This window comes from Cebus imitator, unplaced genomic scaffold (assembly GCF_001604975.1).
Source record: "Cebus imitator isolate Cc_AM_T3 unplaced genomic scaffold, Cebus_imitator-1.0 Scaffold299, whole genome shotgun sequence".
NCBI classification, from domain to species: Eukaryota; Metazoa; Chordata; class Mammalia; order Primates; family Cebidae; genus Cebus; species Cebus imitator.
In genome coordinates this window covers 2,531,569-2,550,183 of record NW_016107614.1, presented here as the reverse complement: position 1 = coordinate 2,550,183, position 18,615 = coordinate 2,531,569, and the positions used below count along the sequence as shown (strand labels likewise).

Here is an 18,615-nt window from a genome sequence, read left to right as displayed (position 1 = left end):
ATAATTTATTTGTGCTGAGCACATTAGCACATTCCAAATTTTCTCTTCTAGCTATTTTGAAATATACAATAAATCATTGTTAATTATAGTCACCCTTCCCTTTCCTCCCCTCCCCTCCCCTCCCCTCCCCTTTCCTGTCTTTCCTGCCTTCCTTGCCTTCCTGCCTTCCTGCCTTGCCTTCTTGCTCTTTCTTTCAAGTCATAGGTAAGTAGTGGCTGGTTGCATAGGTTATACAGTTTTTATCTAAGTAGGCGTGACAAGAAGCAGTGAATCAGGATCCCTCAGCTTGAGGGAGCAGAGAGATGACCAGATCATGTGACAATCTGAGGCCAGAGAAGCAAGGGCTGTGTAAGAATAAGTGCTGAATGCCTGGCTTCTGGGAGGCTGAGATCAAGAGGCTTGGACTTGAAGGGCAGGGAGGGAGGGGACAATCTCAGGTTCCCTCCTGTGCCTTCAAACCCAGCCTCTCTTCCAGATCACCCTCTGAAACAGTGCTTTCTAGAATAAGGTCTAAAGATAGCCTGTATTTGTTTATTAAAAATTTGATTTTATTAGAAATTCCTAAACTATATCAATGTAATAAAAACTCCAGGTGGGGCCCAGCAATCTGCATTTTAACAAATTTCCTAGGTACACAGAAGGTTGAGAGACATTTATAAAAGGATTAGGCCAGGTTTATCCCCTTCTAGGCTGGGTTTAAATGGAAAGAGCAAAAAAGATGACTTCCCAACCTCCAGCGTATCTTCCCCCATCCACCATGGCCTGGAATAGCTTTAACAACAAATCTTACTCTTTTCTCCATAATGAGTGGCTGAAGGCTTACCCGGTCATTCTTCCCAGGAAAGGAAACTGGCAACAGGAATTTTAGTCAATGGTATGACGGCTGCTTTCAACAGGGGGAAGACAGCAGAAGGAATTGGCTGTAGTTGCCGATGGCCAGGCATTCACCTTTACCTGGGCTCAGATTAATACAAGTCGGGCACAGTGAAGCTTCCAGTCTGCCTGCCTTCTCTTCCCAGGCAGCTTGGTGTCAGAGCAGGGACTCCGAGCCCAGGAGCTAAATGTCTACAGCCCAGCCTTCTTTAACGAGTCTTTTATGAATTGAAGGTTAGAACTTGCATCAACTGGTAGTCTTTATACATCGCCTCCTTAGACGAAAATGTAAGTTAAAGAAATGGTCTTGACTTTGGCTGTGCATTAGAATCACTTAGGGGACTTTTAATAATCCTGATACCCAGGCCTTTGCCCCGACCATTTAAACCAGAATCATTAGCTCTCAGGGGATCCAATGTGCAGCCAAGGTTAAGAACCACTGGCAGTGTTATCAGGATAGGAGATCTTTGTACATACCCCAGGGAAGATAGTCTCGCCAAGAGAGCACAAGGAGAGGAATCCATAGAGAGAATCTGTAGAAAGGTATCTGCAGGCTGAGAACAGCCCAGGCATGTGGAAGGATAAGTAAGTCCAGGAAGGATAGGGTTGAAGCACACTGAGCTCTTCCAGGGCCAAAAGGGCATGGGGAGGGCAGCTGCATGCAGAGATTTCGGCTACATCACCAGAGTTGTCCAGGAAATCACATATTTTGCAAAAATACTTTTCCAGTAACTTTTATTAAAATACAGGAGATGATTTAACAGATGATATTATCTGTAAGAAGTATTTTTTTAAGTTTGGTAGAAAGAAGAAGATCAGAAAACATCTTGTTTTCCTTGTAGCTCTTTAGTGCTGTCAGAGAATAAGGAAAGACAAGTTTCGCGATGTTATTTTTTTTTCCACTTGTCTTTCAGAAAGGGTGGAATGCAAAGCATTGCTAATCAGAGAAAATCCCTGTTTAATCTCCATGTAGGAATGGATTAAAGGGTGTCTCAGATAAAAGTGACCCTTTATAAACAAACAGAGCAAATAAATCCTTCCTTCTTCATTCCTGTATCTTAACCTCAGGTACAGTTCTTGAGTTTCAAACTTTCAGTGTTTGTAGGGCTGGTCCTCCTCTCTGAGCCGAGATCTAAAGCCTGCACTTTCCCCTTTACATCAGGAAAATGCGGCAGCTGGCAGCAGGGCCCTCCCATCCATGTTGTGAGGGCTTGTTAGGGCCTCTTTCAATGAATGTTTCAAAAACCCAGATTTCAACAGATCACTCTCCCCTCAAGAGTGCAGCAGCTCCCCAGCATCTACTTAATCAAGCCTGAGCTTTTTGTCATGGCTCAGAGCCATTCAGTCTCACCCTAAGCTCATATTCATATAGGATATTTTATTTTTGTTACTAAATTTTAAACAGCTCTATGACAGAAAATTGAAAACTACCAGTAAGAATAAGAGAAAGGTCTGGACGTGGTGGCTCCTGCTTGTAATCCCAACACTTTGGGAGGCCGAGGAGGGCAGATCACTTGAGGTCAGGAGTTCAAGTTCTGCAAGAACCCCTGCGGGCTGCTGGCTCAGCCCTTTGCTTTATCCACATATACTTGGGTATCCTTAGAACATCTGTGCTGATACAATTGACCTGGTATCTCTAACTTACATGTTTCTAAAATCAGTTTGGAGTAGAAATCTCTGTAACGTTTTCCTTGGCATATATAGAAACAAAAATATATCCATGAATACTTTTTACCATGAATGGATTTTTAAAAACAATTTTAAACTTTAAATTTAAATACATTCAAAAATAAAAAAATTAACGATCATCATTAGGTCTGCTGATTCTCTAGCTGACATCTTCCTTTTTCAGGTGTTTAATAAAACTGGCTCCCAGTTTCTCTTTAAGATGCTACTCATACAGTATATTTTATTTTTGTTCCTAAATTTTAAAAGAGCTACATGATAGAAAATTGAAAACTGCCAGTAAGAAAAAGTGCCAGGTGCGGTGGCTCACGCCTGTAAGCCCAGCACTTTGGGAAGCCAAGGAGGGTGGATCACTTGAGGTTAGGTGTTCAAGACCAACCTGGCCAACATGGTGAAGTACATGGCTCTACTAAAAGTACAAAAATTGGCTGGGCCTGGTGGCGCATGTCTGTAATCCCAGCTACTTGGGAGGCAGAGGCCTGAGAATCACTTGAACCCAAGAGGCAGAGGTTGCAGTGAGACTAGATTGCACTACTGTACTCTAGCCTGGCCAACAAAGTGAGACTCCATCTCAAAAAAAAAGAAAGAGAAAGAAGAAAAGGGAGCTTATAAGCTGGCATCCTTGGATCTTCAGGCTTGAAACTTCTGAATGTTCTTTAACCCTTTTTCTTTTTCCCTCTTTGGCTCTTCAACTCGCATCCCCAGTCACATCAAAAAGGTGAGGGACAGCAGCCAGGTATCGGGAACAGCAAGTGCGAAGTCTCAGAGGTGAAACTGTCTGAGATGTCTGGGGTCCGGTGAGCAACTGAGAGTGGCAGGAGAGTAGGTGTTGAGGGGATGTTTACAAGACAAAGATGAGACTGCAGGGAGCAGAGACAGACAGTCAAGGGACTTGTTCGGCCAAGGAGATGAGGGTTACAGGCTTCCGGCTGGAAGTCCTTGGAGACCTTTCCTCGGTTGTGTTGTGATGAGGGTGGAAGAATGGAGGAGGACCTCGGGACAGTGGTGGCTGGGACACCAGTATGGAGGCAACTTTGCCAGGCCCAAGCCCGAAGCTCATGACAGCATGGTACCAAAGGCAATGGAATAACACTAGGGGTGCCCTGAGGGCCTCAGCGGTGCAGAAGGAAGAGTTGGTGACTGCAACACCAACAACTCTCAAAGAGGACATTACTGAGACGCAGTGCTATATTGGCCATACTGGGGCCTGAGACAAAATAAATCAGCAGGACTGATTCTGTGTTCATTTAAAATTCCAATAGTTTCTTCATCACGGATTTTTGGGCATTCATTTTGATTTTTTAAATATTATATTACATACTATTTATATCAATGTATTGATTGAAGGGGGTTACCCCTTAAAGTTTAATGTCATGATTTGCTGTTTTATACATGACTTTTTTTGTTTTATTCCACAAATATTCAGTGTGTGCACACTGGGCATGGCACATGCAGGAAACAGAGCCAACCTGAACACAAACCCTACCCTCTTGTAATGCAGAAAGGGGCCCCTTTCACCACTTGATCACATGACAGGAAGCTTCCGGCTTATGTGAAGCCAGATGACAGATACAGGAAGACTGGAGAATTCTGTGATTTACCCAAAACATCCTCCTTTCAGGTCACTTCTGGCTTAAAGCTGAAGTCTTTGGCCACCAAGCCATCATTTTGAGTGCTACTTTTTCTTTCCTCCTATTATTTTAATGTAAAAACCTTTAAAAAATATTTATAGTAGCATCCCTTTGGGAAAGCTCTTTTTTTAAAAAAAATATTTATTATACTTTAAGTTCTGGGGCACATGTGCAGATCGTGCAGGTTACACAGGTATACACGTGCCATGGTGGTAATTTGCTGCATCCATCGCCCTGTCATCTACATTAGGTATTTCTCCTAACAGCATGCTGCTTTTCAGTGACTATCCTGTTATTTGCATGCAGCAGGACTCCTAGGACAACATCCCCCTCCTCCACTCTTTCTAAAGCCCTGTCCATTTCTAGCCCTGGCTTCCTCATGCTCACTTCCTCCAGCCTGGCCGTCCTATGAAATAACGGGAATTATATTTAGATTTGCGAATTCAGCACTGGAGGCTGCTTCCTCCTGGAGAGTGAGCTCATGGTGGAGTTGGCACAGTTTTGATAGCTTTGACAGTCCCTTCCATGATGTGAGAACTTGAACAAACCTCTCAAGATCAAGTGAGTGCCTTCCTCCTCCATTTCACAGATGCAGGTACTGAAGCCCAAAGAGATCAGAGATCATGATGAGTGTCTCAGACTATTCAGCATACTCTGAATTTTGCCTATAATTAAGGTAGTCACAGAAATTTGGAAGTGAGAGAGACTTTGGGAATATCCTGGGTTGACCTCCTCTTATACCAAGGGAGGAAATTAAATTCCAGGGAAATTTTGCAATTGCCCCAAGGTTAAGTTAGTTGAGGACTCCTCCGGCTCTTTTGGTCATACCTGTTCCTTCCCTTTCCACACATGGCTCAAATCCCCTGCTAGAGAAAAAGCTTCTCCATGGCGAGAGGTACCCTCCACCTTCTTATGCCATCGTTCAGAGCCGTGATTATAGCATAAGACCAATAAGCCATTGTTGAAAGAAGCGTCATGCATGCCAGCGATCAGACTTGGAAAATCAACAACAGCAAAAGCCAGCATTTACTGAGCATGTACTATGTGCCAGGCACTTTGTGTGTGTTATCTCATTAACCCTCACAACCACCCTATGAAGGAGGTCCTATTATTATCCCCATGTTTATATTGTGATAAAAAACACATAACAAAAAATTCACCATCTTAACCATTTTTAAGTGTCCTGTTCAATAGCATGAATATATTCACATGGTTGTGGTCATCCCTATTTTTATAGATGAGAAAATTTGACTCAGAGAGGTTAAATAATTTGCCTAGATCCTACAATGAATAAATGACAGAGCTGGGATTCTAAATCAGGTCTGACTCCAGAGCCCATGCTCTCAACCCCCTCTCGATGATGCATGCTAACTTGGTTCAACTTGGACCCTCACCAGGGCAGGTGACTGGCTTCCCCACATATGTGCCTCTCTGGATACCTTCCTCTCTGTCTGTGGAGACAGCATCCATTCTCTCTACCAGCCCAGTAATCTTTACTGGTGACACGTGTATCCCCGCCCCTGCCTTGCTATTGGTCCCCACGGTTAGACTTTTTGCTGGAGGGAAATGTCAGGTCTTAAGAGCCTGTTTCAGACTTTGGGAGGAAGAGGGAGAGTAAAAAGAGGAAGGGACAGATGGCAGGAGAAAGGGGAAAGAGAGGGGGTAGCACACGTGGGAGGCAGGAGGGAATGCGGTGGTGGCCCTCTCAGGTCTGGAATGTGCTCAGTAGAGTGGCTGAACAGAGCAGCTGGAGGGACACCGCCATCATCCATGGATCCTTTCTCAACACCCTAAGCAGAAAGGCCACCTGAGGGTCCTGGAGTAGAGGGGCTGTGTTCCCTTACACGCGAGCATCATCTTCCTGCTAGATTGTTTCTTACTGTCCATTCATTAATTGTATAAAGTAATTTGCAAGTTTCTTCAGGCACTTCACATCCTACTTTTTTTTTCTTGCTTGTTTCTTTTTTTTTTCCCCACTGAGATCTGCAAATATTTTGTGGTAGTCTCTGGCATGTCTGAATGGCTGAGCTGGGTTATATGCAGACAGAAATTGGGCTGACTTGGCATAAGCAGGAGTAGGGATGATTCCACTAATAACCTGTGTCCTTTGAAAAAAAACCCTGGTAGGATTTACCCTATCAGAGGCAGTTAGGCGTCAGGCACACCACCCTGAGTCTGAAGAGATGGCAAGGAAATGATGCTATTCCTGCTTTAAAAAGTTCTTAGGGCGGGGCGCAGTGGCTCACGCTTGTAATCCCAGCACTTTGGGAAGCCAAGGTGGGCGGATCACCTGAGGTTGGGCGTTCAAGGCCAGCCTGACCAACATAGAGAAACCCCAACATAGAGAAATACAAAATTAACTGGGTGTGGTGGTGCATGCCTGTAATCCCAGCTACTCAGGAGGCGGAGACAGGAGAATTGCTTGAACCCAGGAGGTGGAGGTTGCAGTGAGCCAAGATTGCACCACTGTACTCCAACCTGGGCAATAAGAACAAAAACTCCATCTCAAAAAACAAAAAGTTCTTTGAAACTTTGTCATTTGATGTGACAGCAAAAATTGTCACAGCCCCTCCCCTCTCTGATTTTAGGGGCCAACGGTCTTTGGGGCCTCCAGGGATACGACACTTTCCTTTCTTTCAGCACACTGGAACGCTAGCTGGACCTTGCTCTCCCCACCCACCTGGTAGAGACGTCTTGGGTAAAGGGAAACTTCCTCATAAAACTATAAAAAGCAGATTGCAAAAACCAAAATAGTTAAGGGAGACTCCTGTGTTCATAGGAGATGGCACAGACTCTCTTGTCTTCTATTCCAAGTCCCTTGGTCATAGCCTCCCTCTGGGTAACTCCCATTTACTTAGGTGTGGTCTCCTGCCTCTGGCCTTTCCCTCCTTCTTATCACCATGTTCCTGAACAATGTTCCATTCATCCAGCTAGACTGTTGATTGAACCACCTCTGTGAGCAGGTAGGAGAGCTCTCTGCCCCCTTGGTCTGAGCTGGCTATCAGATAAATGAGTCCTGCCTGGTGCTAGTGACAGTAATGACTCAGTGCCTGAACCTATTACACTTAATGATGTTAAATTTTGAACCCAAACTTTGAGACACTGCCATACCCAAGGTAGATGCCTCTCTAAGAATACAATTTGGGGCACCAGGGAAGCACAGACCAGGAAGAAGGGGACATTCACTGAACTGTTACTCTCCAGTATAGGGAGGTACTGTTCTTTTCTTTTTTTTTTTTTGAGAGGGAGTCTCACTCTGTTACCCAGGCTGGAGTGCGGTGGCATGATCTCTGCTCACTGCAACCACCACCTGCCAGGTTCAAGCAATTATCCTGCTTCAGCCTCCAGAGTAGCTGGGACTATAGGTACATGCAACCATGCCTGCTAATTTTTTGTATTTTTGGTAGAGATGGGGTTTCACCTTGCTGGCCAGGCTGGTCTCGAACTCCTGACCTCGTGATCCATCCTCCTCAGCCTGCCAAAGTGCTGGGATTACAGGCGTGAGCCACTGTGCCTAGGCAAGAGGTACTGTTCTAATACCCCTGCTTCTTGTTATATGTTATTAGTAGATATTATTATTCTCATTATTCAGATGAAAAAACTGAGGCTAAAAGGGATTAAGTGATCTTCTCAAAGACCACTAGCTAGTAAGTGCAGAACAAATGTTCAAATCCACATCTGCCTGATTCTTTCTTTTCAGTCTGACAAAAACACCTTCCAGGGGCACCTCTTAAAATGTCACATTGGTGCTGTATGCTTGGTCTGTATGTGAGACCGGCTTTGCTCTTCATAATTATAACTTACTCACAGATGACAGGAACAACTGTGGAAGCATTCTTTGCAAAATATATAGCAGTAGGATACCAAACACTGAGTCAGCATGGAATTCAACTTTGGGCCTGGAACACACAACTGCCTGAAATACTGACAGCAGGAATTCTCAGCAGGCTTTCTGACTAATAAGTGGCTGCGTTTTAATTTTAAAACAAATGTCTACAGAATGTATAGAGCACAGACAAAGCCTGAATGTTACATTGGCCAGTAAATTCCATAGGCCAACATGGAGGGGTTGTTCTAGAGCTTGAACAGGTACCCTGGCCTCTCTGGGGCTCAGCTTTCTCACCTGTGGAGTAAAGGGGCTGGAGAGGGGTCCTTTCAGTCCTTGCAAGGTGAATCTCTGTGCTTCTCCATGGGAGCCTATGTCTCTGCACATTGTAGAAGCAGGCAAGGCCCAAGTCCTCATGGAACCCCTGACCAGCACTGGCTATATAATTTCTGGGGCCCAACGTAAAATGAAAATGCAGGGCCCCTTGGTCGAAAATTGTTAAGAATTTCAGGACTGCAACAGCAGAGCATTAAACCAAGCACAAGCTCTTCTGAGCACAGGACTCTGTGTGACTGTACAGTTACACACCCAGGAAGCTAGGGGCCTGTGTTCCTTATGAAGTGTGAAGGAAGGGAATCTGCAGTAGGTGGGAGGCAGGGATGCTCCTGGGGTAATGAGAGCCTTCTTTAGGAAACTGGCCAGCAGAGGAGTGTGGCTCAGCAAGCGGTCACCACATGTGCCTCAAGCTGGCTTCTTGGCCTTGCTTCTGAAATAAACATGGACACAGCCCTGCTGGGCTGAAGGAAACGGTCTGTTTGGAGGCCTAGACCATTGTGCTGCAAAAGGGTTGTGAAAACATCAGGGTAAAAAGTAAGGCTGCAGGTGAGCTTCCAGAGGACTCCCTTTCAGAAGAGAGGTGAAGGCAGGACAGGTAGGAAAACGTGGTGATACAAGGCGGGTGGGGAGGGCTCTTGATGCGGGAGCAGATAGCCCTAGCTGTGGAACAAAGCACAGGGAGGAAGGAGGTGAAGTCAGGCTTTCTTGCTCATTGCTAGATGGAGACAAATATGCCAGTAATAAGGAGGCTCAACACACAGTCAAGAGGTGCCATCCCCTGAGAGAGGGTTTCTGCCGCAGCAGCCAACCCAGTGTCCAGTGTCAGCCCAGCACCAAAGTTGCTTCCCTACAGCTGTGCTGGGGAACCCTGAGGTCATGTGGGACCTAGAGGATGGCAGCCAGTGTCACACTTCAGGGTTCTCTCTCTCTTGATCTGGAGCAGGGACTTGGGTGGGGGCTGGAATTCTACCCCATCAGTAGGTGAGGCCCATTTCTGGAGCAGTGGATGAATCATACTCTTAATTCCTGATAATGTGCATGGTTCCTAAGAACCTAGGAAGTCCGGCATAAATGTGGAACAAAAGAAAACTAAGGCTGTCTTTCAGCTCTTAAACATCAACATCTGATAGAGCGAACACAGAGAAGCAAGGTCACCCTAAAGAAGCAGAATGGCCCCAAGTCTGTGAGATCTAAGGGGGACCTGATGGAATGTAATCACCAATTCAGAGACACAGGGTGTCCAATGGAAGGCAGTGGTTGTACCTCTCTGACTGCCATTCTGCAGAGACGGAGTCTTGGTTAGGTGGACTTAAAAGGTCTCCTTAGTGAGGCTCTGTCTACAGTGGGCAAGAGCACCGCAGCCCTGCAAGCCTGGAGGCAGGATCACCCAAGAGCCTTGAGCATCTGACATTCCAACAGACAGCACAGGCTCTTCTGAGCACAGGGCCTGGGTGCCTCACGTAGACCTCCTCTCACCATTCCTAATATGCAGAACAATCACACAAAGCTTTTCCTGAGATCCAGATACAATCAAAACCAATTTAAAGAGTTATTTTGGAGGAGGACAGGGGAGACATAGAAATGCTTCAGAACAGAGCTGGAATAAAGTCTTTAATGAAAAAGATTGAACCCTCAAAGCCTACCCTTTGGTTTAAAAAATATATGTACACACTGGCAACAGGGAGACCAAGCAAGACAGGGTGAATCCTGCTCCAGAAACTCTCTCAACTCATGGAAGAATTATTCCAAATACGTGCCTCTTGGACATGAATTTTCATATATAACCAAGAAGATTAAAGGATGGATAAGCAGCATCTTTGGGCTCTACTAGTGTCTGTAATACTCCCCAGTTGTGACAACCAAATGTTCCCTAGGGGACAAAATTGTCCTTGATGGAGAACCATTGATCAAAATGATCCAGCTGTGTCTTGCAGGAGGCTGGGGATGGATACTTCTGTGGAGTGTATTAAGAAGCCAAAGAAAGCCAAGTGTTTTAATTTCCCTAGAACAAGCTATCCTTTAATTTCTCTCTCTCACGTTTTTGTCTTGCTTATGTAAGGATCTTCTTTGAAGATGAACCAAACTGATAAATTCTCCAAAGAACAGATGGGGTTAAGTCATCTGTAGGAAGAAAACAAGAGATTGTCTGTAAATATGTGCCTGAAGAGTTTGGTACCAGCCCAGTTCCCTCCAATCCAGTAATCTAAGAGGCAAGGCTGGAAAATAGCTGTGATTCGGTCCTTGGAAGCCTAATGGATTGTATCATAGTCCATTTGGAAACATGTTCTGTGAAGAGGAAGGGTTGTTCAGCCATGGTGCACAGTCATTGGGTCCAGAAGAGAGGTTCCTCAGACACGTGGACTCTGGTTTAGGGTTTTCCTGGCACAGTCGTGCCCAGAGTGGGAGAGGAAGTTGCCTTGAGTTTTCTTGGCTAATGACTCTGAAGTCCACTCTCACTAAACCAATCTCTGATAATGTGGCTCCTATGTGGCTTGCCCACAGGGAAAAAGAGCCCTTTCCTGCTGCTCTGGGTATTCCATCCATCTGTGTGGCTTAAGATGGCCCAGTTGAGTGGCTCCTCAGCCGATGGGACGCAGGTAGGCAGTGTGAGGAGGATGGAAAATCAGACTGTCCAGGAAGTTGGTCTAATCACCACTAGATGCTGTGCCTACTGCCTGGAGCTCTCCATGCTACTTGCCATCCCACTTAAAAGAAGTTGGAACCACAAATGTGAAGAGGAAGAGAGACAGCAAATAGCTGCTCTGCATGGGTGGGCTGAGGTACTGGTAGTTATGTTTGCTTTTTTTTTTGAGACGGAGTTTTGCTCTGTTGCCCAGGCTGGAGTGCAGTGGTGCGACCTCAACTCACTGCAACCTCTGCCTGCTGGGTTCAAGCGTCTCCTGCCTCAGCCTCCTGAGTAGCTGGGATTACAGGTGGCTAATTTTTGTATTTTAGTAGAGATGGGGTTTCACCATGTTGGCCAGGCTGGTCTTGAACTCCTGATCCCATGATCCATCCACTTCAGCCTCCCAAAGTGCTGGGATTACAGACATGAGCCACCACGCCCGGCTCTTTGTTTGCTTTTTGTTGACTTGGTGTACCGACCAAGTGGCAAATACTCTTCTGGGAACTTCAGCCCATGTTGTCTCCCTTGGTCTTCACACAGGCCTGTGAGGAAGACATCTCTAGTTTCCTTTGACAACTGGGAAACTGAGGTACAGAGAAACTAAATGGCTTTAGGATTTATAGCTAGTAACTGGCCATTAGAATCAGCCCTGTTGGGCCCCAACGGCATGGTCTGTCTCAATACATCAAGAAATATTTCCTGAGAGTCCTGAGATAAAATGGTAGCCTTCGAGAACATAACATATGTCAAATGTGGTCTCTGGGTTGGAAGGATCACAGCATCAGAGCTGAGAGAGACTTTGGGAAATGTTCTCATTTTGTAGAGTTTGGACCAGGCAAACATAGGGGACACAGGGGAGCTGAGGACCTATCCAGGATGTTGTGGAAGAAAAGGAAAGAAAAGGCATATATGGAAGGGAAATAAAGAAAACCTGCAGGGTGTGGTTGGTAAGTGGGTGTCAGTGGAAGAGGAGAGGGGAGGGTCAGAGTGAGGGTTGATGACGATACCATCGACCAAAACAGGGAGGATCTGAGAGGCAGCTAGCAGTGGAAATGTGAAAGGAGGGTGAGTTTGTTTCTGAAGAACTGAACCAGAAAAATCAAGGAACTAAAAACTCCAGTTGAAAACTCCAAGCCCTGAGAAGAGAAGGCATGTCTCAGAATCCAAAAAATAAGATCTCAGTGAGACCTCACCCAAGAAGACCCAGACACCCACGGCAGGGCTCTGTCATGCTTAATGTTATTAGTCACTTAGATGAAGGCAGAGAAGCAATGTTTGTCACATCTGCAGTCCATGCAAAGCCAAGTGTCACAGATGTCAGAATCAATAGACAAAATATTCAGAATAGCCAGAAAGAAGAAATAGAACCAACATAAAATTTATCAGTGATCAATGGAAAGTTTCCATTTATCTTCAGAAAATCAATTACACAATTATAGAATTGGTAAGAATAACAACAGAAATGATATTAATAGCGACTATTTAAAAAATCCATTAATCACTATGTACCAATTGCTTCACAAAAGAATTTATTTAAACCTTACAATAGCTCTACAACATTGGTACTGTTATAATTATCTTTATCTTCCAGGTGAGGAAACCAGGGAGATTAGGCAATCTTGCCTAAAATCACACAAACCTTGATTTTCTTGAACAAAAAAATACCATACTCTTTAACCAATAAGATAACTAGGGAGACCTGATTTGACCACACTTATGTCAAAGACCTTTTCTAGTTGTGAAAATGAGCGGGTATGTGTTTGTTTATGCTACAAAGAAAAATACACAACACAGATGATGAGTCAATTGGAAGGTTATTAAAAACTAAAAATTTCATTTTCAAGTTAGTTTTACTAGTTTGAAAAGGGATATTTGCAAAGTGATTAAGGATTGTAAATGTTGAAATGTTCACCTAGAAGGGTAACATGTTTATGATCATAGGAATGTTGACTGTGGAACAATTGAGAATTCAGTTCCAGCTGGGTTTCTGATGATATCTTTACCTTATAAACTTAAGGGAAAATCATGGCTAGGAATCAACTAAAAGACCCCGAGTGTCTATGAACTTCTGCTAACAGAGAAGCCTATTTTAGCAGTGCCTTGGTGGGAGCAAAACCACGAGAATTTGTGCTCACCTCTCTCTGTGGTCACATGCGACTTAGCCACCTCACCTATCTCTATTCTTACACAGCAGAAACTCCCAAGGTATGCATACGGAACATTCCCTCTCTTCTTTATTTTAAGAATTCCTCATTTCCTTCCAATCCTGCATGCCCTCCCTCCCTTGGATGACTCTACTTTCCCTCTCCTCCTAGCAATACCTTCTGCTCCACTCTCTTTTCAGTCCTGGGAATATATTCCCTGGATCAAGGTCATTCTTTTCAGCCCCCTAGATGGATACTCATTGTCTTTCTATTTTTGTGGCTAAGAATTTGAGCAAATTCTCACCTAAGCCTAAAAGTATAAACATAACTGTCCACTTTTACTGTCATCTGGTACCAAATAATTACATGGTTAATCAACCTTCAGAATTGATGTCAGCCAGTCAGGACAGAGGACACAAATCACAGGAGGCAGGTATTTCATCTCTCGACTCCTCACCATCTCATCTATCTAATTACGAAAAAGAATTAACATGGCTCTTTGAGCCCATTGAATTCACAATTTCATTTCTTTGAAAAGTTCCACGTCAACAGTGTACATTTTACCAAAACAGGGCGATTCTATAAAGACAGCTGAGTAATCAAGTAGGAAAAATGTTACTTTTATGTAAGCAGATGAGTGTAGCATATGATTATCCATGGTATAATTTTGGTTTTCTATCCCATAATCTATGGTCATATATTGCCCATCAACTGCTCCGTGATCAAGCTGGACTTTGTCCCAAAGGGAGGAATCATAAAAAGATTTAAGTTCTGGCCGGGCGCGGTGGCTCAAGCCTGTAATCCCAGCACTGTGGGAGGCCGAGGCGGGTGGATCACGAGGTCAAGAGATCGAGACCATCCTGGTCAACATGGTGAGACCCCGTCTCTACTAAAACTACAAAAAATTAGCTGGGCATGGTGGCGCGTGCCTGTAATCCCAGCTACTCAGGAGGCTGAGGCAGGAGAATTGCCTGAACCCGGGTGGCGGAGGTTGCGGTGAGCCAAGATCGTGCCATTGCACTCCAGCCTGGGTGACAAGAGCGAAACTCTGTCTCAAAAAAAAAAAAAAAAAAAAAAGATTTAAGTTCTAGTGCCTTTATTTAAATTCCCATCTGGATTCCCTGAAAGAGGTTCTACGTCCCTGTATAGTTCTTCATTATGGAATATATCTAAAAAAACATTTGGAACCCTCCTGCTCATTTGAGAGGAGGGTGCCTAGTTAGTTTCTTTGCATGTCTTTCTTCCCTCTCTTTCCCTCTTCCTTCTTGTGCTGTGTCTCAAGTCCAGGCCTACCACCCTGGATGCTTGGGTTACCTAAGTGCTCCTCCCTCCCACCAGATCCCTGCCTCCAGTGACCCTCCCACTCCAGCGCATCCTACCGGCCTCCTTTAAGCCTGCTGTCACAACATAGCTAACAGCATAACCTGTTCTTCCACTCCCGATGGTTAGGGCCTTCACCATCCTTTGCAACGTAGACCCACCCTATGTGTCCAATCATACCAGGACCGTCGGGTCCCACATGCCCTACTCTACAGCTTCTGCTGGACAGAAAACTCTCCTCATCGTCCCATAAATGGACCATACTTGTGTTAAGCTTCAAGTGACCACTTCTATATTCTTCCTCCCAGCACATAACATGTTTCCTCCAATTCTCCGGCTAGTTTATAATTTTACCCACCTCTCAAAGCCCACCTCTAAAGTATCTTCTCTATGAAATCTCCTCCTGCTACTTTAATTCCATTCTTACATTCCTTCAGTCACTTACAGCTTCCGTTTTATCACCCCTGCCCCTCATGAGGGTGTAGCTATTTGAGACCAAGGGCAAGACTGACGTGCCTTCTTGTCCCATCAGTGCTGATCACTCAGCAGCACTCAGCCCATTCATGAAATGATTGAATGTAGTCAATGCTGCCTACGGATCCCAGATCATCGGTTCATTTCATATTACCTCCTACTAAGCACTTCCTAGGCATAGGACTTGTGTTCTACTATGAAAGGCTGTCCCTCTGCCAATTCCAGACCTTCTCTTAAATGTTGTCTCAAAAGCTTCAATTCTCTGGCTCCATGTTATCTGTGATTACTTGTCTGCTACACATGTCACGTCATCCCCTGAACATTCGGCTAAGTTCCAACATGTAGTCAGAATATAAAACACTCCCTGAAATTTAAAAAAGTTTCATTTTCCAAAAGCCGTGATGCTATTACAATGAGACCAAAAAGAGGCCTTCAAAAGCAAAATTTGGGGAAGCTGTCTTTTCCATAGCTCCTTGACTCATGCTTGTGGGGCCGCTTCTGGTTTATTCTTTCTAAGAGGTTTGTTATAGATCATTGTTACATTAACATGAGGGCGTTAGAAAGACAGATCCCCCCAAACACACTCATAATATGCACCCACAAAATAAATGAGAGAGTAAAACAATGAATAACAAATGATTACAGCTATCCTTAAAATTAAATAGTAACCTGCAATAAAATGGGTGAGGATTCAGTTAGAGAAACCCTTCTTTAGAAAAGTTTGTTGCATTCAGACTCTGAAAGCTGACCTTCCGTAGAATATAAGCCCTTGGCATTTCTGTTTTATTATCTTTCCAGAGCTTTACACTTTATTGTAAGGGCCAGCTAAAGCAAACCTCTCTTGTTCCTACACATTTTTAAAGAACTCAGTCCACTTCCTATAGTGAATGCCACCCAATGCTTTCCCTAAAATCTCAGTCCACTTCCCTATAGCAAGTGCCACCCACTGAAGACTAGCAAAGCATTCCAGGATTTCAATATTTCTGAGACGCCATAAGAGCATGGCAGGGGGAGAAGGAGGTGAAGAAGGATAAGTATTGGGTGGGGAAAATCTTACCTCAACTTCTGACTGGCGGGGACGGTTATTTTATTAAGCTTGTCCATTCTGTTTGGTAATTGTAAGAGACACAAATAACTGTCCAGTGGTCACGTCAGCAGTTCCTGGCCCTCCTAGGGAGTAGCATGGCAAGACCCTGGTCTCAAGGGTTCCGGCCACTTGAGTCTGATTTCTGAGAGCTCAGGCTGCTGGCAAACACCCCTGCTCTAGGGAGAAGTAAAACTTGCCTGAGCACATAGTCAAGTTTCATGTTTCTACATAATCATGTGATCTGGATAGCCAGCCAGCTTGTGATTACTCCACGTTGTGTAAACTTTAATAGTGAAACCTATTGGGCATGCAGATTTCTTTCCAGCTGCTTTCTTTTACAATCAGATTTGTAACCAGTTTGGGACAAGCTTCTGGCTGGTCACGACTTCCTGTTTGTCCCAAACACATGTAGTCTGTTTCCAGCAGGTGCGTGCTGTAACTGGGAACTTCCTGGGCTCAAGGAAAAGCAGAGTAATCAATTCCATCTGAACATCTCTTGGAGATTTTCTGCTTATTTGCATAAAGTCATGGATAAGCTTTTTCTGCTTATAGAGCCATTATATAAAAATGGCATTTTTGTGTTTTTTTCTCCCCCTACCCCTTGCAGGCAATATATTTAAAAATAAATATCAGGAGGGCAGTGACACGGTGGTACAGTTTACACAGAGAGTTAGAGTCTAACTTTTTCTGGAGCTCTATTTAAAATGGAATGGGCAATTATCTGTTTATCTGGGGGTAGGAATGGGTGAACCAGGAAAGGGTAGATGATCCCCATCATAAGATGTGCAGCCTCCTTACTGCCTGGTAGAGTCAGGAGTTACCTTGCTGATAACTTTCAAACAAACCAGGATGTACCCAAAAGTCAGGGGAGAACAAATCTAGCAATTTCCCAACAATGCAATTCTGATATCAGGCCATTCTGAAGTCCTTCTAAAAGCAGAATGCCACTCCCCTCCTTGTGTTTGCCTCTTCCTGCCCTGTCCACAGCTTGCTTATTAGACCCAGTGACACATCAGATATGGGCCATCTCAAGTCCAGACAGGTGGAGTGAGGCTGGGAGGAGGGAATCATACCCGTAGGGGCTGAACCCATTCAGAGAACTCTACTTCCCTCCTGGAAGACTTTACATTTCCTTCTGCCTGATCTGAAAAATGCTGATTTATCTGTTGTTTAGAGAGCAGGCTGCAGTCTAGGGTCAGGGAGGAAGAAAATGGGAAGGGCTTTTTGTACCTAGACACACTTTCCTGTAGCCATTGAGAATGCCCTGCTCACCCTTGTGGATTAAAGTGCACATTTTCAACATTTATCAAGGGAACTAGTCTTCTCCTGGGTCTGAAGAATACACAGCAGGACAAAGTAAAGGGCTCCCAGTTACCCCTCCTGTCACAGATCCAAGATCTGGCTGAAGATGAGTGGAAAGAGGAAAAAGGGGTAGAGGAAGACGAGGAGGAGAGGAGACAGAGGAGGAGGAGGAGGAGACACAGGAGGAGGAGAAGGAACAGCGGCAATGGCAGAGGTGGAAACCATGGATGAATTTCTTCCCTCCTATGCCTCTTCTTTGCACAAATGGATGTTCTGTGTTTCTCCAGGTAACCTTGATTGTTCACATTCATCACTGCCTATGAATTTCTGGTTTGACCACATGTTTAGAAGCAGAATCTTCAGAGCTGTTGAAGGGTGGTGCCCTTCTGCTTGGCCAGGCCACTGACTTTGCCAGGCCAGCAAGAGAGCAGACAATGTTGTGTGAGAAAAATGCAAGTGCTTGTCTGCTGTCATCATTCATTTTCCCCAATCTGGCTGCTCAATTTTCTTGTAATGCATCCTGAAGGAGCTCTAGACCCCTCCTCCTCCTCTTGCATAAGTCCTAACTAGAAGAAACAAGTAGACTAAGATGGTAAAGGCACATACAATGTCATCAAAGATCAGGAAATTTAGGTTTCACTGCATGAGATGATAATAGTCAGTTCGTTCTTTCTGAATTATTGTAAAATGCACCCCATAAGTCACTTGACTTTTCTCTCCACCAACAACTTTGCTCAGCACCTGGCTGACGACTCTTATTTCCCCAGAGAAAAAGACCAGAGGCAAAGGTTACACTTCTGCTTTTTCTTTTTACAGCCACTTGTCTTTCTTCTTTTTACTGTATTTAGTCTGACATGATGAAAATGAGAGAATGCATTTTCAGACTGGACATTTTGCTCCATGTGAAGTGCAGTGTGACAGCCTAATGTTCCAGGCCTGCCACAACTGCTCTGGCTTCTAAGTTGCTCCATGACTAAATGAAAATTTTAAATTATTTGACTCTAATTTTGAAGTGGGGAAAACCTTTCTAAGCAACACATAAAAAGGAAAAACAATGATAAATGCATAAATACACACAAACACACACACACACACACACACACACACACACACATTTAAACTTTTATGTAACAAATGCACCATAAATGACAGTCAAAATACAAATGACAGGCCCTCATAATTGGATTGCCAAGAAGATCAATGCAAAGATGGAAACTGATGATACCAAGTCTTAGCTGAGAACTTATAAAAGGAATGAGACCACACAATGCGGTTCCACAGAACACACAGAACAACATACCATGATAAGC

At 44.4% G+C, this 18,615-nt stretch overlaps 1 protein-coding gene across 2 annotated transcripts in view; it reads right to left on the bottom strand.

Annotated features, from left to right (window-relative positions):
- The window catches only part of BLNK (B cell linker), a 70,161-nt gene extending 53,919 nt beyond the window's left edge, over positions 1 to 16,242 (bottom strand). Inside the window, exon 1 of one of the 2 annotated variants that reach the window (XM_017502832.2) lies at positions 15,974 to 16,242. In XM_017502832.2, coding sequence (XP_017358321.1) covers positions 15,974 to 16,020 — 47 coding nt within the window. In that variant the 5' untranslated portion in view covers positions 16,021 to 16,242. Of the gene's footprint in view, positions 1 to 1,350; positions 2,253 to 15,973 lie in introns of those variants that run through there. The other variant, XM_037729369.1, reaches the window with a different exon arrangement.
- Positions 16,243 to 18,615: the final 2,373 nt, after the last annotated feature.